This window comes from Chelonia mydas, chromosome 12, assembly GCF_015237465.2.
Source record: "Chelonia mydas isolate rCheMyd1 chromosome 12, rCheMyd1.pri.v2, whole genome shotgun sequence".
Classification (NCBI taxonomy): Eukaryota; Metazoa; Chordata; order Testudines; family Cheloniidae; genus Chelonia; species Chelonia mydas.
Window position 1 is genome coordinate 7863908 of NC_051252.2, and position 22760 is coordinate 7886667.

At 41.3% G+C, this 22760-nt stretch overlaps 1 protein-coding gene across 4 annotated transcripts in view; it reads right to left on the minus strand.

Moving 5' to 3' along the window:
* The window catches only part of NUP93 (nucleoporin 93), a 122648-nt gene that overhangs the window by 96224 nt on the left and 3664 nt on the right, over nucleotides 1–22760 (minus strand). For 2 of the 4 annotated variants that reach the window (XM_037877557.2, XM_043525978.1), the window contains exons 2-3: nucleotides 15546–15763; nucleotides 10680–10797 (exon numbers count right to left, since the gene is read on the minus strand). In XM_037877557.2, the coding sequence (XP_037733485.1) occupies nucleotides 10680–10797; nucleotides 15546–15724 (297 nt within the window). In that variant the 5' untranslated portion in view covers nucleotides 15725–15763. The remainder of the gene's footprint in view (nucleotides 1–10679; nucleotides 10798–15545; nucleotides 15764–22760) is intronic. The other 2 variants (XM_043525981.1, XM_043525979.1) reach the window with 1 other exon arrangement.

The window sequence follows — 22760 nt, forward strand, 5'->3', positions numbered from 1 at the left end:
TCCATGAAAGAATCAGTGGCTGAGTGGAGAGCACAACTCCAAAGTTCTTCATACCCAGCCTCACACTTAAACCATGCAACCACTCTATACCGGGGAAAGCTGGAGCTGAAGCATGGACTTGTGAATAGAGCACAAGAGATTTGAGTTCAATTTCCATCTTGGCAACAGACTCACCCTGCAAGTGACTTATACCCAGATTTCTAAGAGTATCTGGGCATTGCTTAACTCAGCCCTGCCAAGTCTGAGTGATGTACATGGTTACGTCCCATTTTCAAAAGTGACTGTCAATGGGATTTTGGCTCTTTGGTGCCAAAATCCCTTTTGAAAATGAGACTTAGGAGTTGAAATGCTGAGCACAGCAATGACTAAATACCTTTAAAAATCCAGACCTAAATCTCTCTGTGCCTCAGTTCCTCAACTCTAAAATGGACTTAATACTTCCTGTTGCCTGGTCTATTCAGTTTACAAACTCTTCAGGTTAAGGACTGACTCTTGTATTGATACAGCACCTAGCGCAATGGGGCCTGACCTTAGTTGGGACCTCTAGGCACTACTGCAAACCAACAAGATTTGAACTAAAACATAGTTAAGATGGAAGCTGGCTTCCCATTATAAATGTAAGCCATATGTTCAAACCGCTCCCTTCCCCCGCTCGCCACGAAATTTCACAGGCTCATCTCAGGAAAGTTTATTGAAAGTCAGCGTAAACTTTTCATGGTGTGTGGAAAATTTCCCTAAAGTTTCATTTAGTTCTTCCATTTGAAAAGTAAGGACTGAAGGTAAATGTTCAAGTTCAGAACCAACAATCTTGAGACTGTGTCTCCGTAAAATCTATTAATCCACTGCTATACTTTGGTCATTACAATGCACTGGGGCTGAGAAGCTGCTACCACCTAAGAGAAGCAGCAGTACTGTACTTATGCATGACCATGAACCAAGTTTAGCTCCTGAATCAAAGCCCAAAGCATCCATGTTTATTTACCATTTTTGTTTCTATGAAAGAAAGTGGTATTTGTGCTTTTAGGGACGCTATCGGGTTAAAAATTATATATTTCTGAAAACAAGATGTATTCCCTTTGTTATTAACAAGAGTTTAGATGATATTTTAGAAATCTAATTCTTTTTTGTCATTAATGTTCTCCACTTTTTCCATTTCTCTAAGCTCAGACAAGGCAAAGAGAGCAGTCAGTTTCACTTTTGTTTATACTCCGTTTCCCCTGTCAAGTTCCTGCTCACTAGCACAAAGCTGCTGCATCCCCTCTGCAAACAGCTGCTGGGGAACCCTAAAATCCATCCCGATAAAGTCATTTTCTTCAAGGTTTTCTTTTCAAAATTCATGGAAACATCAATGTTTTACAAAACAAACTGATTAATGTTTCACAAAACTACATTCTGAGCCTAAAAATCAATAGGTGCCTTGAACCAGAGTAATTGCTGTTACAGGCTATACATGGAAGAAGCTAAAGTTGCCAGATTGCAGGAAACTGTCTAAAATACTGCGTCTTCTTACAGATGTTGAAGTTCAATAATCTTATAGATGAAATAGGGCAGCTACGCTTTTTCCTGCACTGCACGAGCATAGATTCTAATAGTTTATTTGCACATTAAGCTGATGTTAGCCAGGTCAGTAGTTAGTACAATACTTTGCAAACAAGAATTGCTCAGGGCCGAGTCAGTCCTGAATTAATGCTCCAGCACAGTATTAGCGGGAACTAAGCTGCTAGAAGTGCTGTATTTCTGGTAAGATGTTATGCCAAAGTCTTGGGAATCGCTAACGATCCCCAAGCACTTTTTGCAAGAGGAGAAGTCTGTTACCTGGGTCATTCTAACTCAGATAATTGTATTCTGCCAGTCTAGATTCCCTCTGCATGTGGTATTTTAAAAGCTTGCTTAGTGTTGCTGTGAGGAGTTAAACAGCTTCCACACACAATACTCTAGAGGTGGCTGCATTTCAACAATGGGAGAAGTGATCTCTCTATTTCCCTCACCTACCTCCTAGAGGTGTTTGATCTTCAGATGAAGAGTGCTGCAACACAGGCAGCGATAAGCAAAATCTTCATCAGGAGCATTACAGTTGTGCACTCCTCTCAGCCAAAGTAAAAGAGGGGCAAAACAAAGTGTTAAGATCCAATATTCAACCCCGATTTTAAAATGTTTTTTAAGCCTACCGTACGATCTGTCTGAGACAAACAGAAACCATCTGGGTTGAGCATGCAGGAGCAATAAGAATACACTAGTAGGCAGTAGAATTTAAATACATCGGATAAATATATACACTACAACAACGGTTCTCTACTTTTTCCCCATACTGTGACATCATATTAGCATAGATAAAGTTTCAGAACATCTCTTCTGTAGCTTTGGGACTTCCAATCTAGCCATAAAATAAAATAAAAAGGATGGCCGTGACTTTCCTGGATGGGTTTCAAATCCCCAGGTTGAGAAGCCACGCTCTAAAAACACATTACTTCACATGTGGAACTGGGAGACCAACTGCAAATTATTCTGTTTTGTGAATTAGCATGTAAAACATCAAAAGAACAGAAATAAAATGCACTTTGCTAATTCATGTGATGAGTGTAGTTTAAACTACTGATAATGCTTCATATTACAGTCTACTACTAAACGTACTGTAGTCTATTTTGTAAAAGTAATAAAGTCTTAGTAATTTAAGACCTCACTACAGTCCTGCGTTATTAAATCACAAATACGAAGTGGGAGAAACTGTTGGTTGTGTGTAAACTATGGAGTGGGCAAAGTACCAAGTGGGAAAATTGTATTAACAATTTACTCTGTTTCCTGCTACATGGGGCTATTCAGCACACCCATCACAGCCAAAGGAAGCAAGGAGCAGCCGATTATTTATCCTTCGCAGGACAATGGATGAGCATCCCCTGCACTCTTCAGTACTATCTGTTTATCGCAGGCCAACTATTTTCTATTGCCAAAGGTCTTTGGAAGACTTGACCAAATAAACACTTGACAAACAGCAATCTGGTGATTCAGAGATACAAACTGCAAGACCAAGTACTGGCAGGATTTCAACAGAGCTAGCTAACTATCCCCCAACCGCCTGGTGAAGACTGCAAGCCATGAAGCTAAGCCACTCACAGATAACTACTGGATTCTTGTTGTACTCACTGAGATATTTCCATTCTGCAGCTGGCCATGGGATTTGTGTGTATCCACAAAGATGTTCATTTAAATTCATTTTTCTAAGATACATCAGGGAAACTCCCTACTCCAGTTCTGAGGTGGAACAGATTTCTCCCTTCTTTTATGTTATTTATATTTCAAAGGGTGCCCCGATCACTTCACTCCGAATATGCTTCCAGATTGTACTCCAAAAACCGACTGCTGCATGTCAGAAATTAATTCCACTTCTCCACCTTTCCCTTTATCGTGTTAAACTGCCTTTGGCCACATTTTATTATCTGTCTGTTTATCTTCTCCTTTATTTGTCCACATGCAATCCTGCTTGAAATCAATGGGACTACTTAAGCAAGTAGGGTTTGGCCCTTGTGGTAAACTTCATGCATTGATCATAAGTGAATAAAGACTACCATCGAGGAACATCATTTTCAAAGTCTGTCATTTCTGCAACATTTTAAAAATTCAGCCGCCATCATTACACTTTTTGTAACCTATTTCTCCTGAAGATAATGGGGATCAGGGAGAAATCAACCAACTGACCCTACATAACCAAAGCGTGGGAGTTTGCCCTGATGTTCCCTACACTGGCTCTGCAATAGTTAAAAGGTCCCCACAGCTGTGCAGGCAACATCCATTGGAACGAACAAGGAAACTACACAAAAATAAAGCTACGTTAATTTCAAGCTCCATTAGAATTGAAGGAGGTGCGGGGGGGGGGAAATCAATGTTTGGCAAATGGGGAAGGACAAAATCTGTAGGAGGAAAAATGCATTTTCAGGCTAAGGTGATGCAAACAATGGAGGGTAAACAGTACTTGAGGTTGCCCCTTTAAGGCTGTGGCAGTGTTTCCATTTATAAAGCTTGATTTTAGTTACTCTATAGAAGTACAAAATGTTCATCATCATACAAAAAAAAAAAAAAAACACCACTCACTGCCTGAATGGTCTCAAGACTTCAGCCACTGAAGCCACAAGCAGCATATTTTACTTTCCTGGTTTAAGTGTTTTGGGAGACCATGCTACCTCAAAATGACTGGGGGGGTTTTAAATGTCACAATTAATCATGGGCTGGAAACCTACCGTGTTGGGGGGGGAACTCCACAAAATATCCAAGATATTTAATGTTGGTCATACACAGTTGCTATTCGGACAAATTTAAGGCCTAATCCTGCCATCTTCATTCCGGCAAAACTCCCATTGACTGGATGTATTTGGATTTTTAAAGATGCATCCCAGTCAATACTCTGGGTACATACGCGTAAGAAACAATAAATAAAACAAGTAACTTTCACTGGGAGTTTTGCCTGAATCAGGAATGCAGGATCAGGCCCTCAGATCATTTTATCCTGGCTCCAGTAAAGGCAAAGGCAAAACTCCCACTGACTTTCATGGCGCTAGGATTTCACCCAACATTTTCGAAGCAGTTAGAACAGGGTTGTTCATAGAGGCCCGAATTCAACGTCCACAGGAGTCTTTTCATGGACTTCACTGGGAGTTGGATCAGGCCCTAAACGTGGGAGTTGCACATTTCCAAAAGTTATATCACAGCTCTTATGCTCACACATATGAAAACAAGCAGACTTGTGAGTCAAACCAGAAGACTTTTTAAACCACTGGTCTAGAAGTTGTAGGGATTTCATACCAGGGTATGATACTGCATATTTAGGCGTGGAAGGATTCAATTTTTATAGGTTAATGTCAGTAAACGTCAATTTCATCATAAACACACAAACTGACAAAAAAAAATATTTCCATTGACAATTAATGAAGTTTACAGATAAGCAAAGCTTAAAAAAATGCTGCTTAAGAACTTAAGAGTTTGATTTAAGATTATTTACGTTGTCTAATTTGACATGAGATGTTGACCATTTGTGTTTTAATGGTTATAAAGCTTTGACTTTTTGAATCGCAATGTCTGCTGGCATTAAAGAATTGTCGTCTGACTCCCCCCCCACCCCCGCATATATCATTTCCCGCAACTGTGAAAATTTATACTGATAAAAACGGGGGGGGAGGGGCTGTGAGTGGGGGGCGGAATGCTTAAATGCATTGTGCAACTGTGAAAATTTAAATTGATAAACAAAGGCTTAAAAATAAATATCAATACTTGCCGGTGAAATGATAAAAAAATCAAAATTGAATTCTGCTAAGCCTATGCATATTGCACCACATATTACAATACAAAAGACACAAAGCCCCTTGCTTTTATCTGTCACAATGTTTATAATCATTTAGGAGATACAAATTAAGACCCGTTTCTGCAGCTGGCTCCAAGCATGGATGCTACTTCACTTGCACATTGACTTAAGTGACACTCATACAGGCAGTTGTAAGATCAGGATCTCAGCTTGTATGTTGTAAGCTGTGACTGAATGTGCAAACTATCTTGCCTCTATAAAATTTAACATGGTTATTCCTAAAATATGTGGAAAAAAATTCTTTCACCTATGTGCCAGGAATCTAGAATCTTTATCAGAAGTTTTCCAGCCAACTACTCTAGTGGGAGACTTTCCCGGACTAACCCCTTTTATGAACAAGTCGTCCAGGTTTTATGACTGATAAATAATTCAGGTAATTGATTGAGACCCAATTTGGTGCACCTCTCTGTAGTCAGCACTAAAGAGTACAGTATAAAATGGGTTCAGCATAGAAAGACACTCTGCTAATTAACTAAATAGGGCGAGGTTGCCAATAAGTTGAAATCCTGGGTTCTCACACTTCGAGCCACTCAAGACATTAGGTTTATAGGCCTGTGTCCCCCAAGACTCTCCTTCTGTTGTCTTTCCCTTTTGTGTTCTGTCCTGTCTACAGGAAACAGAAATTTGACAGAATCCTCTCTCTGCAATGCTGACTGCCCTCATTAGAGAAATCTGCTAGACTAATCTCTCCATGCTGCCCACTTACAGAACACTAGCACTTGCAACACAAGACGACAGGAAGAAAATAAGTCAATAATTTAGGCAAAAGAGCTTAAAAACCTGAGAGGCTTAAATAACTTGGCAGGAGACAAAGATTATTTTTCTCTTATAGGGCCCTGAAAATTTTCTCTAGAGTGCTATGCATGGAAAAGATGTAAGAGTGTCTGGCAGGAAGTCAAAGGACAATATCCAGTATTTTCTTGTGCAGCAAGCTTTGACTGGGTTTAAATCTAGCACTGGCCTAAAATTCATATAACAGATAATTTTTTAAAAACGTTTTTTTAAAACCCTAGCCCAAGCAGCAACAATGAAGAAAGGCTAGAGACCAGATCTGGTGTAGATCCCATATTTCCCTCCCCAAAGATCACCCCCACTCCTGCAATGCGAGGTGCAACGGCAGACAGCTGTACCAATGCAGCGTTCCAGTGACGTTTTGCTGCCACTGAAGCAACAGTGGCTAGAATTGTAAGCTCCTGGCAAACGCTTACTCTAACTATGGTAAAGAGTGCAAAAGCTCAGGCAGGGTCTACACTATGAAGTTTTGTTGGCATAGCCAAGTCAGTGATGGGTGTGAAGAAACTACACCCCTAACCGACATACCTATGCCAGAAAAAACCCCAGCTATGATGACGAAAGAGGGCTTCTGTTGGCAGAGTTAACATCCATGGGGAAGGTGATGTTACTGTGCTGGCAGAACATGTCCTCCTCCTCTGGACATACACTGCATCCACACTAGAGGGCTCTGCAGTATAGCTATACCAGTATAGCTGCATTGGCAGAGCCTAGGTAGCGTAGACAAGGCCTCAGTGCCTAGAGAATGCAAACAAAAAGGAACCAAGGAAGGACAATTAGCGTACGTCTACGCTATAGCTGGAGACGTAACTTCCAGTCCAGGTAGACGAAGACAGGCTAGGTTTGATTGAACACCAGCATAGACACGACGGTATGGGCGACCTGCCTCAACACAATCCTGTCTGAGATCCTAGGTACATACTTGAGCCACACCGATTTTTAGCATGATAGCTCAATCAAAGCTCCCGTGTATGCGCTCTTCTGAGCTGGAATTTACACCTCCAGCTCCAGTGTAGACGTGGCCTTAGGTCAAAGGAAGTCGGTAAAGATAAATCTGAACTGAAGTCGTACAAATTATTTGGAGTAGACATTATTGTTAACAAACACTATGAATAGTGGTCACTGAGTGCTAGCCACACGCTCAATGCTGTACAAGAAAAACAGTTTCTCCCCCAACATTAAAACCTATTTATCTAGCCGTTTCCAGAGTAACCAGCGTAATTATAAAATAATGGAGTAATTAGAGCAATGACAAATCGCGAGCCAGATTCTGCTGCCCTTGCTTCCTTGACTCGCATATTACTCCACTCACTGAGCAAAATGGGACAACTCACAGAACAGAATACTACTCAAGTAACAGTGGCGTAATGTGACCCTAAAGGAGCAAAATTATTTTAAATGACTACTAGGCTTCTAGAGAAGCAGCCAATAAACCAGCAAAAAGACTATCACGACCATCAGGCTAAAATATCACTAAAGCTTTGGTACCAGGAGCTTTTGTCTAAAATAAACAAGCAAGTAAAACCTACATGATTTAACAGGACCAACATGACAGGCAAAGGACAACCAGAGGCATACAAGACCCAAGATCTCTTGCCATCAGTAAAACCTTGATAAAAATTTCTCTCAGAGAACCAGATGCTCTTGCAGACATCTGTTTACCGGGACCTACAGACAAGCAAAGCCTTGTCCATATTCTGAGTAGGTATTTTCAGACACAGACAGTTATCAACATCAGCCAGACAACTTGAGATGTGACTGCAAATGTCCTCAGACAAAGCAGAGAATGATGTCCTGCAAACCTGCACAAAATACTGAAAACCCTTGTGCCTGTATTAAATTGAAGTTGAACAATAAGGTGACCAAGGGCAGAGCCCTGAAGCTCCCTTGTGTCTGTAAAATCACATAAAACCAGGAATATCGTCATACTTCCTGTTTTAGATCACCGTTTTATTTAATTTATATATTTTTGCTGGCAGTCATAGAATCATAGAATATTAGGGTTGGAAGGGACCTGAGGAGGTCCTCTAGTCCAACCCCCTGCTCAAAGCAGGACCAAGCCCCAATTTTTGCCCCAGATCCCTAAGGATTGAATTCAAAACCCTGGGTTTAGCAGGCCAATGCTCAAACCACTGAGCTATCCCTCCCCCTTAAATTCACAGTCATCTGTGAAGAAAGATTTAAGACTCAAAGCTTGGGTGTTAGGCCTCAGACACCAAAAAAATAATAATTAAAAATAGAAGGAGCATTTGATTAACGGTATCAAATAACCCTCCTATTGATGAGACCTTGAGATTTGGTAGAAATCAGACTGTTGAAAACCTTAAAGTTGTTTTGGTAAAATCAAAAGAAAAATCAAGATTGACATGCATAATATATAAGAAGATGAAAAATAAATGGCAACATTTGGCCCATGTACCCAAACAGCTTGGAAACAAAAAAGTCATTTTAGTGCTATTTCTAGGGGGTTGAGAATCTACAGCAAGACTGTGTATTGTATTCTTCAACAAGAAAGGACAGACACCCAAAATCAGAAAAGAATAAATAGTTACAGTAAATCTAGATGTAAAAAGGAAGAAGAGCTCTTGCAAAAAGCTAGATGGACTGGGGTCAAGAAAGACATCTAGTAAGTTTAATAAATCCTAATAAGAGATATCAGAAACTGGAACAAAGGAATAAAATAAAATTTAAATAAAAGAAAGAAAGTGAATAATACCAGCAGCAGTAAAAGCTATCACTCTATGATCATGCAATAGATCTCCTGACCCTGCTAATCTTTGCTGAGAAGGAGTGGCAAAATCTCCCCCCCCCCCCCGGGGGGGGGGGGGGGGGAGGAACAGTAGGAACAGCTAGAGAGTGAAGAGGAACAAAGTACCATATCAACAAGGAATCAGATTACATAGAAATTTGTCTAGAGCTGTTCACACACACAAATACTGCTTTGCAGACGCTAATTTGAGGACATATGAATCACCAGACTGGATCTGACCAGTGGTCCATCTAGCCCAGTACCCTGCCTCGGACAGTGGCCGATACCAGCTACTTCAAATAATGTGCAAGAACCCCTGCAGTAGGCAGATGAGCTAACCTGTCCCCAGGGAAAGTTTCCTTCTAACCCCCTGTAATAACAGGGTGATCTGCCCTTATAAGGCCCTGGGACCAGCCAGTCCTCTTCAATATCCAGATCCAGCTGAGAAGGGGGTCAGGTGATTCATATAAGAGGCTGAAAGAGCTCAGCTAAGGAGAGCTGTGGGAAGCAACCTAAATCCTGTGTGGCTGGCCCTGGAGAGGGAGAGAAACACACAAAAGGAATAGCTTCTGGGACCCTGTAGCCTGCTTTGGTCAGAGGGGTAACCTTTTGATACTTCACAAGCTTTATACAGCAGCACCCCGACTAGTCGATCTAATTAGGACCAGAGCCAGATCGGATCATCAGAAATCTGGATAATCAGGAGAAAGGGCAGGGCTCCAGCTGCCAGCCTGAGCCCGACCACCTTGTTCAGTTAATACAGAGAGCCAGATAATTCTACTGCATTTGAAAAAGAAAACTGTGCCCTGAAAGCCTCGACAGACTTGTGGGGGTAGCTTTAGCATTTCGTGGGCTGGAAAGACAGGTCAGCACCCTACATCTCCAGTAGAGATCGGCCAATATCCTGAACCATGAGGGTTAAGAACCCTTCTGGATATCCTTAATTATCTGTACACCAGTAGAAGATGAGGATAACCCTCTAAATCATTAAACAATAAGTAAGCCGAGCTCCATTCAAATCTTCTCAAAACTTACAGATCCACAGCTAACAAGCTCTTAACTGAGTCATTAATCCAGCAGCTCTCTTCTCAGTGCTGGAAACAGCAGTACTATTAAAGTTAGTCTAATAACGCAGGCAACTCATACAAGGTGAAAAGAAGACCATGACAAAACAAGTCACATTTAAAACTATCGAACTAGTTACCCCTAAGATGCTGGTGACTAGCTCTATGCTGTAAAGGTGATTTACAGCAAAAACAGATACATCAATAAACTACATCAAACTGTGATCAAAAGTAGGAAACATGGCATGTAAGCTTATCAATAGGACAATGTCTCACAATTACAAGATCCACAATACAGAGCATAAATTAATAAGGAAGAAGGCTGCTCGCTCCCCATATTCCTTGAATCAAGCTGGCTTGACTGAGAAAAAGAGCTGCCCCCAAAACCAGTCACTTAAAATTATTGAGTGAATCAACATGAGTTCATCCACCCAAACACAAGAAAGGTCTAAAAGCTAGAAGGGAGGGATAGTCTGCTACAATCCAGGTTTGCAAAACACAGACCTACCACCTCATCCAAAACCTAACCCCCAAATCTTTCAGGCTAGGTTTTTGACTGCATGGAATTCTCTGCTTTGTGCTTCACCTTGCCAGGAAGCAAAACACAAGGCAAAAATGCTTCTGCAACTGCCCATCTTAGAAGAGCTTGGACTAAAAAACCCCACAAATACCAGTTATTTGTCGGGAGAGTGTAAGTAACCTGTAGGTTACAGACTGCCCTTACCTGTATGTCAGTGTCCTTCACAGGCTCAAGAGGCTCAAATGTAGTGACTGCACTAAGACTCTCCAGCCGCTGAGAGATATGGGGTATGTCAAGTCCTTTGGACCCAAGAAGAACGGATCTATATGGGGGAGAAGGAGAAATTTGATATTAAACAGATAAGGCTACTTTTAATATCTCTGGAAAAAGCATCTGCATTTCATAGAATATCAGGATTGGAAGGGACCTCAGGAGGTCATCTAGTCCAACCCCCTGCTCAAAGCAGGACCAATCCCCAACTAAATCATCCCAGCCAGGGATATTTCAAATATTTAGATAAGTGGATGTACAGAGAAAGAAGGCTCTCTCTTTTTACATCAAACCCTGAACACACATATGTGTAAAGCTATAACATCTAGTATTATCAGCCCTGAAAAGATGTGAAGAGAAAATAGGATCTCCCTTTTTAAACCAATGTTGTACTCATTACCCAATGCAGGAGCGGACAGCTGTCAAATCTTTCCATTCATAAAAATTCTAAAGCACCTTGGTAACTTAGTGCCATTTCCAGAACAGAATACAGTTTGATTTAAATGGTGGCGCCGCAGATTAATACATTGGTCACTTACCAAAAACTCAAAGTTCCAGCATTTTCTTCTATCAAGCCTCTGAGTGGAAAATAATTACTTATCAGTAATTCTGTCTGCCCTGATCATCTCTTTCCCTCTTCGCCCTCCCACATCTTTCCAAAATCCCTTACCCTATACTGCATGCCTCCTCTTTAGTAGGAAGCAAAGGGCAAAGAGAATCAACCACCCCAGCAAACCAGAACCTGATCCACCCCTTCATTCTAGGGCCGCCTAGGCAATTTGCCTCTAAAATAACATGAGCAATGGATTCATACATTGGGGAGGACAGGAAGGGTGTGGAATGTGGGAAAGAGGAAGGGATGCAGACAAAGAGCTTTAAACCGGGAACTTGGGGGAAACGGTTGAGACATGCTCATGTAATCTCCATGCCTGATTCTAATATTGACCGGGAGGAAAATCAAGGAAGAGAGAGTACAGCAATGGAGAAAGGGTAGGAGAATGGGCATTAAGAGGAAATAATAGTGCCAGTACCAATGAAGCTAACAGTCAGGTAGGTGATACTGGCAATAGAATGACTGTACCTAATCAGGCGAGGAATCTGGGCAAAGCCAAACAGATGTTTGTATACCAATGCAAGGAGTCTGGCTAACAAAATGAAGGAACTAGAACGGTGTGGGGCGTGAAATCAGATATTATAGGGATAACAGAAAAAATGGTGGAATAGTAGTCAAACCAACCTAATAGCTTTCTTTGACAGGGTAACAAGCCTTGTGGAAAGGGGAGGAAGTGATAGATGTGGTATATCTTGACTTTAGTAAGGCTTTTGACACTGTCTCGCATGACCTTCTCATAAACAAACTGGGGAAATACAACCTAGATGGAGCTTAGGTGGGTGCATAACTGATTTGAAAAACGTTCCCAGAGAGTAGTTATCAGTGGTTCACAGTCAAGCTGGAAGGGCATAAAGAGTGGGGTCTCACAGGGATCGGTTCTGGTTCTGTTCAATATCTTCATCAATGATTTAGACAATGGCATAAAGAGTACACTTACAAACTTTGCGGACAATGTCAAGCCTGGAGGAGGAGTTGCAAGTGCTTTGGAGGATAGGATTAAAATTCAAAATCATCTGGACAAACTGGAGAAATGGTCTGAAGTAAACAGGATGATATTCAATAAGGACAAATGCAAAGTACTCCACTTAGAAAGAAACAATCAGCTGCACACGAACAAAATGGGAAATGACTGCCGATGAAGGAGTACTGCAGAAAGAAATCTGGGGAACATAGTGGATCACCAGCTAAAGATGAGTCAACAGTGTAACACTGTTGCAAAAAAGCAAACATATTCTAGGATGTATTAGCAGGAGTGTTGTAAACAAGACAAGAAGTAATTCTTCTGCTCTATTCCGCACTGATTAGGCCTCAACTGGGTATTGTGTCCAGTTCTGGGCGCCACATTTCAAAAAGATGTGGACAAATTGGAGAAAGTCTACAGAAAAGCAACAAAAACCATTAAAGTTCTAGAAAACACGACCTATGAGTAGAGCCCTACCACATTCAGGATCCATTCTGGTCAATTTCAAGGCCCTAGGATTTGAAAAACTGGTAAATTTCACAGTTTCAGATGCTTTAAACCTGAAATTTCACCTGTTGTAACTATGGGGGTCCCAACGCAAAAGAGGGTTGGGGGGGGTGTCACAAACCTGTTGTAGGGGAGTCACGGGATTGCCACCTTCACTTCTGTGTTGCCTTCAGAGCTGGGCTCTGAAGCTCCTAGCTGCTAGTCCCAGCCAGGCTGGGGAGGACAGGACTTGCTCTTCCCCTGCAGGGCTGCTCTCGGAGGGGAATGATGGAGCAGATCCACCTCCGGATGTTCCCCCTGCTGGACTCTGAAGGCAGCACAGAAGTCCTGTCCCGCCCCAGCTCGGCTGGGACTCGAAGTTAGAGGCCCGCGGCTGGGACGCTCCCAGCAGCACAGGGGAGATCAGATTTCACAGGGAAGGGCTTATTTCACACTCCGTGACACATTTTTTAAGGCCCTGAAATTGGTAGGGCCCTACCTATGACGGAAGATTGAAAAATATTAGGGTTGTTTAGTAGGGAGAAGAGAAGACAGAGGGGACATGATACCAGTTTTCAAGTACATAAAAGGTTGTTACAAGGAGGAGGGAGAAAAACTGTTCTCCTTAACCTCTGAGGGTAGGACAAGAAGCAATGGACTTAAATTGCAGCAAGGGAGGTTTAGATTGAACATAAGGAAAATCTTCCTGTCAGGGTGGTTAAGCACTGGAATAAATTACCTCGGGAGGTTGTGGAATCTTTATCATTGGAGATTTATAAGAGCAGGTTACACAAACACTTTTCAGGGATGGTCTAGATCAGCGGTTCTCAAACTGTGGGTCGGGACCGCAAAGTGGGGCCGAACCCCCTTTGAATGGGGTCGCCAGGGCTGGCTTAGACTTGCTGGAGCCCAGGGCTGAAGCCTGAGCCCCGCTGCCCAGGGCCAAAGCCAAAGCTTGACGGCTTGCAGCCCTGGGCAGCAAGACTCAGGTTGCAGGCCCCTGCCTGGGGCTGAAGCCCTTGAGCTTCAGCTTTGGCCCCCGGCTTGGAGTGGTGGGGCTCGGGCTTTGGCCCTCCACCTAGGGCAGTGGGGCTTGGGTGGGCTCAGGCTTCGGTCCCCTCTCCTGGGGTCATGAAGTAATTTTTGTTGTCAGAAGGGGGTCACAGTGCAATGAAGTTTGAGAACCCCTGGTCTAGATAATACCTAGCCCTGCCATGAAAGCAGAGAACTGGACTAGATGACCTCTCAAGGTCCCTTCCAGTCCTACAATTCTATGATTCTATGAACCAAATTACAAGTTGTTTTCTCTTGCTGTATGTAATGGAGATCCTTTGTCCTTTCTAAATAAAAATTCAAGAACCCACTTTCCAGAATGCATTTCTGCCGGAGAACTTCAGTGTAGAAATATGGAATGCAAGGACAGAGAGTTCTTAACATGAATGGAGTGTTCTCTTAAGGAGACTACGAAAAATCCTATCAGCTGGCAATTAAGGACAGCCAAAACTCAAAGTAATTACTTACTTCCCAGTGCACAAGTTGCTGACTTACACTTAAAAATCTGGGGTCCACTCACAGATCTCGACAGCTAACCTGAGGTGGACAATACCCCCAGCCTCCCACCTAAGTTTTACTGCTTCTGAGTTACTGCCTTAGTGGCAGAAGAAATTAAATTATTTGCCCATCCAGTTGACTGTGTTAAATTTCTCCTCCAGCTGCACTCAGCAGTTTACCCCCAAACTCCACGTTAGGAAGAGTGCAGATGGCTAACTGCATGTGCACTCTCATCAAACTGCATTAGAAGGCACAGCTAAAGTCTGTGCTACCAGTAAGGGAACGGAGACAGTTTTCATTTTCAACCTCAAGCCAGAGGTGCCAGTCAGCCAACCTATCTGTCTTCTGACAGGGCCCTACATGGTAATACCTAAGCACTTCACAAAAACATTAACCTGTTTATCCTCAAAACTCCCTTGTGATGCAGGGCAGTGTCATTATCCTAATTTTACAGAGGCTCAGAGAGATCAACTGACTTGCCCATGGTCACACAGGGAGTTGGCTGCAGAACCTGGAATAGAATCCAGATCTCCAGAGTCCCAATCCAACACTTGATCCACAAGCCTATATTCCCTCCCTATATTTAAATTTGCAGTTCAGAGCAGGTTGTCCTTGGGTGATCACAGGTAGCCCAACACCCGGGATGGCGTGGGGTTGGGTTTTAGTAACTCATTTCGACTTCGTACAAAAATGCTGGGACAAACTGTATTCTTTTATCAGACAGCCAAATTTAAGATGCAGCATGTCCGTTTGCAGAAGGCCTGGTCTGGACTTCAATCTGGGAAATCCTAAGGCAAACTAACATGAAGCAGGTCTTTACAAAGTCAGGATTATTTGACAGTCTTTTTTTTTGTGTCCTGATTCCTGGTAGGCAGAGACACAAGTGATTTGGGCAGGACTGAGGGATATCAAGTGACAGGTTATAAATGGATGCACATAAAAGGTAAGAGATGATTGGTGAGACTCAATCATACCTATCAAAATTACCACCACCGAAAGCAGTATTTGTACAGCATAAGTAGGAGGTATGTGTAGATCTTTACAAACACAGGAGTCTCCCTAACTTCTACCCAAAGTAGTTCACGGCTCCATTTCAAGATCTTTAAATACGTTAGCTCCTGAAAAGCTAACGGGCTGTTTCTTCGCCATTCCTAGGTCAAAACAGAGTCTCAAAAACCCAAGTACTTACGCCTTGACATTGGCAGTCTCCTGCGACGTGCGGGTCAGAGTCCGAGACCGCAGACGCTCTCCTGCCTGTTGGATCTCCTGGAGGTTGCGTTCTACATGAGGAAGTTCAGAGATGCCCTCTGTCTCAGCTGCAAGTTGTTCTGCTTGCTGGAGAAGTTCTCCAAACCCTTCAGTGTCCATGTGTAATGCCGGTCCTACACAAGACACACACAGAAACCCCTAAGGAAAGAGAGAGAGAGACTTGCTTGACAAAACAAGTAAAAGTTCCCTCATTGATTCCAGTAACACCTGTTCTCAGGGTGCAATAATTGGTTGTTGAGTACAGAATAATCACACTACAGATCACCCCAAACTGCTGTAAATCTTGAGGATACTTTAAAGTGGTCTCTTAAGACAGGCAGTTGCCTAATAGAGATGAGGTTATTAGTGCAGGTTTACGTACTTAAAACAAGTCTAGTGGAGTACCATAGTTAATTCAAATATATGGAGGTGGAAGTGAACAGAAGGTACAACTGCCCAAGTGAAGGTATTAATTCGGTCTTGAGTTTAAACTACTTGTGTTTCAACCTGCATATATTTTCTTTTTTTATTTTAAATCTTTCAGAAAAAGATATAAAGCCATGCATCACTAAGTCCATAGATGGAAGAAATATGAACAGGCTGTTCCACCGTGAAGGGTATATGGTCTTCCCTCAGTGCACAAGTGAAACTTTCATTAGCGTTAATAAGAATTACATACATACATTGAAGGTAGAATGGATCATCTGGAGGAAGTGGACAGTATAAAGTGTGTCGATAACAAACAGGCTGTAACTGATGGGGTCACTAAGGCATCACATAAATCTGAATTCAGAACAGATTTCTAAAAAGGGCTGGGAATGTAGACTTATAGGGATTAATGTGTGAAAGGCCTCTTCTAGTTTCAGCAAGGAAACACATGTTAATGAAAGACAAGGCTTCAAACGACAAACTTGGGTGCCTAAAATTAGGCTCAGACATCCATTAAATTTACAGTCAAGTTAATGGGAGCTGCACATGAACAGCATCTCTGAAAATTCAGGCCACTTATTTCAGTTCTTAACTTTTTAGGCACTTAAGTCTGCAAAATTTGACCTCAGCTCCTCACAAGCCTGGAAAAATGGAATCTTGCTTCACCCTGAACAGGGCTAGGCAAGATACCGAGACCGAAGCAGCAGAATATTGTTCTGATTCACAGATTGTTCAGGGAGTACCCCAGGCCAAATGTAAGACAAAGGTTGCTCTAGAGAAGAGCTCTGACTTCTAAAAATTGCAGCAGCTCAGAGTTCCTGAAATTTAACGTGTTTGGCAAGAATTAAATATCAGAACAGCTGTTTTCAACCCAAGATGAAGTTGGGACAGGCATAATAAAGGTGTAACTTGATGTAGCTCTGCAGATATCTCCTGTAAATAGGATTTATTTTTCATTTAATGCAAGGGATTTACATGTCTAACTCATTAGCAATGATAAATAATATCCACCTAACCCTCCCATGCAACCAATAAACTTAGAAGAAAAAAAAAAGGAGAAGAGCAGAAGCTAATTAATGGACTTGTTTCTCCCAGCAGAGAACATCTGGCCATGCTTACATGAAGGCCTGATGACCCAGAACAGGAAGGATGTATTATTTTAAAACTATTTGTAATGATCAGCATTCAGTAAACAAGATTTTCCAATGTGCAGAGGATATTGAAAGTGAAACTGGACCAGCACAAATGCTGATGTGAACCAACGCTAAACATTCAGCATTAGACTAAGTAGTTCAACACACAAAAGGTGTCACTCTAATGCAGAATCAGCATCATAATCATCTTCTGGGAACTGACTAATTAGTTCCCATTTGCTGCCTTTTTTTTTTTTTTTTTAAATTAAATGCATCAATACCCCCCCACCCCACCCCGTCTACAGCATCCAGACATTTCATATATCTTGACAGAATCCTATAAACAACAATAATGGAACCTTGAGTCCATTCCCCACCACCACCCCCAACCCCATCATTACCCTTACTTGCAGCATTCCAAGTACAGCAAAATCAAATAACAAAAATAAGCAATATTTCTGAATTATTCTCAATAAGGGTATGTCTACACTGTAAAATAAAAAAAACAAACAAACAAACAAGGTCTGTTCTTAACTTGATTAGCAGCTTGATTGTAAACCTATGCTGGAGCTGAATTTGATCTCCTAAACTGAGTTAAAAGCAGAGCTGCCATGTCGTCACTACTATTTTAACCTAAGTTTGCTAATGTGGGTTAGCTAACCTGAATTAGGAACACAGGGGTTGTTGGGTTTTTTTTTTTGGTTTGGGGGGGGGGGGGACGGGGGAGGGGGGTTGCAGTGTAGACATACAAGTGAGACAAAGGAGTGTCCTTAGAGAGGACACTGGCAAATAAAATGGCACCACATCTGTCTTTGGTCATTACCCAATTCTCAAAGCATGGATATTGACCTTTGCAGAGGCCATCTTTCTTTTTGCAATCTTAAAAAAAGTCCTCTAAATAGAGGTCACATACTTCCAAGAATTATTCTCCTTACATGGAAGCCACAAATCCAGCTAACTCCTGAACTCAAACAGAGGAGAAGATAGGGGAGAAACACCCTACACTCATATCAGCCTCAATGCACTGATCCATAAACTGGGATCCTCCCTAAACCAAATCTGAACATTGGTGTAACCCCTTCGAATGTCCCCTCTCTCCAAATCATCTCCTTTATCCAGAATTTTAAAATGTCCCTAAACAGAAGAGAAATTAGCACACCTTCTTCCTTTCTAAGTGATCAGAGGAGACAAACTAAGGTCTATGGCACTAACTGTGATCCTTTAACACTAATATGTTGCAAGAGAATAATGAGAAGTAATTTTACTTGCTTATTTGAACAACAAACAGCAAATGAGTCCAATGTGAAAACAGGACTATTTTATAGAAGGAAAATGCCTACAGTTTAAACATCTCAGCATCCCCAAAAGAGACTGAACTTCTTACAAAATGCTCCCTTGAGCAGATGCATTTGTATTTCTCTTACTGTAGTTTCAGTTGTTCAAGAGATATTTGATTAGCACAGTCAGATCACAATTAAGTAGTTTATACCTGTGAAGGAGGGAGGAACGATCAAAGCCACACACACACACACACACACACACACACAGAGGGAGCATCTGAGCCTTCCAACAGGGTAGGAGGGAAGGGCCAAAAGCTACTTCTTGCCAAGTCATCCAAGTACATCCAAACAAGCAGCCACCTTCTGTGATCTTGAATATATCCAGTACATCCTGGCAATCACATGATTTCCATCCATCATCAGTCTAAGGTGAAATCATCATGAACTGACAAGGAGGATAAGAAGAGAGTGAGGGAGTTCACAAGTAAAAGGTAACATATTTTAGCTCTGAAAAATGTATTTTAAAAATCCTCTGCTTAAGACATACAGTGTAGTAGAAAAGAAATCCAAGAATTCTAATGGAATGGATTTTATATTCACTAGGCATCCAGTTTCATCACTGTGGCTAAGCACCACTGTTACCAGTGCTAAGAGAACTATTTAGCACTATCTAGATAGGCGTTTGCTTAAAAGTATTACGTTTTGTGATTCAGACACATGCAGTTAATTAAAAAAAAAAATCCAAGAACATTTCATACTATTATTTTGCATAAACACAGCGACACAAACTAATAGCCTGCCTCCAGACATTAGGGCCCATGTAAACATTCTCCACTCACTGCTGGCTAGCTACCGAACTGTGCTGGGGCAGAGGTGGCAATCAGGTTTATGCCTGCCAACAAACCAGACTGGATAGCTTGTACTGGATTTGTTAGAAAAGATTAGCAAGCCAGTGGAAGAAAGGCAATTTCATGCCCTGCAATGCAGTATAGGACATTTTTTCAGCGTTTACTTGTGAACTGCTTCCCCTTAGCAGAGATCTCCTGTGCTTGGCTGCCAGAAGCAGCCTCTGTTGGCAGACAGTGACCAGAATAACCACGCTCCCATACAGTTAAGACTGCTAATGTCAGTTTCTGAGGGAGCAGAGTGTATGGCACTGACTGCAAGAATAGCACAGAATTTAGTTTGATCTGATTTGATCCGGTCCACTTCCCTTTTTCATTAACTACCTAGATAAAAAGCCAGCAGCATAAGCAGGAGCTAACGTCTCAGAGAGCACTGAAATCAAAAGCATGAAGAGTCAGTGCAGTGTAAAACAGCTCCCAAACCTGCACTTTTAGCCATAGACTCAGCGTCAATACCATGCAGGGTTTGTTCCATAAATTTTCAGATATGGGACCATTTCAACAAACTCTGTGAAAACAGGGAACGGTTTTGGTAAATCTGGAATAAACAGGAGTTATTTTAACCACACACACACACACACTAAACTAACTGTGGTTATAACAAATCTGTGGTAATGACAACTCACTATTCATCTAGAGAATGATCAGCAAATGGCTTTTTTCCAAACAACAACATTAAAATGGTTAGACAGAACAGCAGCACAAAGAAGATAGTCTTTACACTGACAGAATTTACTGCATTCAAGAGACTGCAGTCTGACTCTTAATACTGCTGTTCAAGATGGGAACTACTACTACAGTAAGGAGCAGAATGATGGCAGATTTTCATGTCTGGCTTGGGAAAGAACAACTGACACCTCAGGGAAAGAAAATGCAGAGAGAAGAAATTAAACTAACTTCTGTGATGCCAGATTGACCCTGGGCTAAAAGCCAGGACAGGCACAGCTCTTCTGGAAAACAACATTAATAACTTATCAATAGATGATGCTGCATTAAACTACTATTCCATGTCCAATAAAACACAAATTTTAACATTTCTCTAACATTCTGAAACCAAGAATAAACTCCGAAGATTGTATTAGTTGCCTGAATTTAAGCCAAAAGGAGCCCATAAGAGACTGACTGGTTTGTTAACTCCACACAGAGTATTTTCAATGATGGTTTGCTATTAAAAAACGAAGTCTCCTAAAGAAGACGGATACACTGTCTTATGAAGAATGTTGTAATTACTGTATTCCAAGTATAGCCACGCTGAATATTTTATTGAACTGGCTTTAAAAAGATCTAAAGCTTAAATATTCAAATGTGTGAACAGTGTCTGTTATCTTTCAAATACTGAAAGGCTTATGTCATCTAATTAATTAGCTTTAAGTAAGATGGGCCAAAAATGTTAATTCCTTTATTACTGGAAAATGTTCTGAAACAGATAAATGTAACAGATAAAGCACAGGTACCTGACTCTTAAGTTGGACATTAAAACTCAGAGTTTTAAAAACAGTCACCCACACAGCTATGAACTGCAAGAAACTTTCATTGGAGAACAGAGGACTGTAAGCCCTTAAACTCTGATTAAAGTTCATGCTTCTATTTAAAAAAAAAATATCTAGCAAAGATATTCTTTCAAATATGATGTGAACATGAATAAATCCAGTGCTGCTCTCATTCCCACAAGACCCTGTTCCAGCTACTGCTGGCTCAGAGAGCTCAGCACTGTGAAATAGACATGTCTGGGTCAGTTTCCCCACTTCTACTCAAAATACAAGCAGTGGAGAAAGAGACAAAAATCAGGTCAATTTCACACTGCTGTTCCTAGGAAAGCTATCAGCAACAGCAGAGTTAGGAACTAGAGATAATCATGTGGGGAAAGAAGACATAAAAAACCACAAGGATGAGAATGGGGCAGAGTTGCAGAGTCCCCTTTCCCTTGCAGCAGCCAGGGCTCTGAAAGTACAAGTGAGGGGGTAGAAAGGACCTTCTGGACTGGATCCAGGGACAGCATTTTGGCAGGAATTCTAGTACCTTCTCCTCACAGCCAGCACTTCCCACTCTACCCCCTTTATCTTCTATGCTAGCCTCTGGATAGGAAGTGTCTGGTAAATATTTCAAATTGGTTGGCGGGAAGGAGGGTAAAAAACAAAACAAAAAAACAAGTCCAGATTTTTCAGCTTCTACCAGAATTTATTATATTACTATTTCTACATACAAACAACCTAGAACATGAATGCTGTAAGCTACATGTTGTCTATGGTGTAAAAATAACCTTGTTTAGTATTTTTGATTACCAGTCTGTTTTTATGCTTTGCAAATGTTGATATACAATCAGTTTTCTATATAAACATCCATGTTATGGTTTTCCCTGCTTCCTTTTGTTTTTCCTTGAGCAGATAGGTGCTGGGGAAAAAATATTTTTGAAAGCTGGAGGAGAATCCAAAAGATCAATATGTAAAAACCCCATTCTGCAGGCCTCAAGCATTTTGCAAGAGCATGAATTGCAGGGTCAGAGCCTGAAACTAAAGAGAGTTCCAAATGTGTTTTAAAGTAAAGCATCTTGAAATTATAGTACAACAAGTGGAAATGGTCTGCCGAAACCACAAGCCAACTGGGTATTTTCAGCCAAAGAAACTGTATCCTCCCCCATGAATTAAAAGCATGACAGATATCCAGTTTGAGAACACTTCCAAGTACTGAGCACATCAGGATGAAGTGAGATACCACAGGGTAGATAAAAAATAAATGTCATTTACGAACATAGGAACTGCCATACTAGATCAGATCAATGATCCATCTAGTCCAATATCCTGTCTCCAACAGTGGTCAGTGCCAAATGCTTCAAATGAGGGCAAGAATATCCATAATGGCCATCTTTTTTATCAGTTTCTAAAAGTTACCAGTTAGAATTAAGAATATCTAGGCCAAAAACTATCTGTTTTAACTGTGGATATACATTTATCCATACAAAAGTCTAATTTTCTAATGACTGCTACTAAGCTCTTGGTTTCATTGATCTCTTGTAGCCATGAGTTCCATAAGTCAATTATGCACTGCATAAAATAATCTCCTTCCATCAGTTTTAAATGTGTTGCCTTTCAGTTTCATTTAATGCTCCCTTGTTCTTGTATTATGAGAAAGGATAAATACGTGCATCCGACTTACCTTCTCTCTACCCTTCATTATTTAATTTAGGACCCAGCAACGTGTCTGAGTATTTCAAATTATTCCTTTCCATGTGTATTACCTTGCATTTGTCAACACTGACTTTCATCTGCCATTTGACTTTGAAGTTCCTCACAGACTTCCCTAGTCTTAGCTATCTTAAATAATTGTGTCATCTGTCAATGTTGCAACCTCATCATTCACCCTCTTTTCCAATTCCTCAATAAATATATTAAATGGCACCTGATCCTAGCAC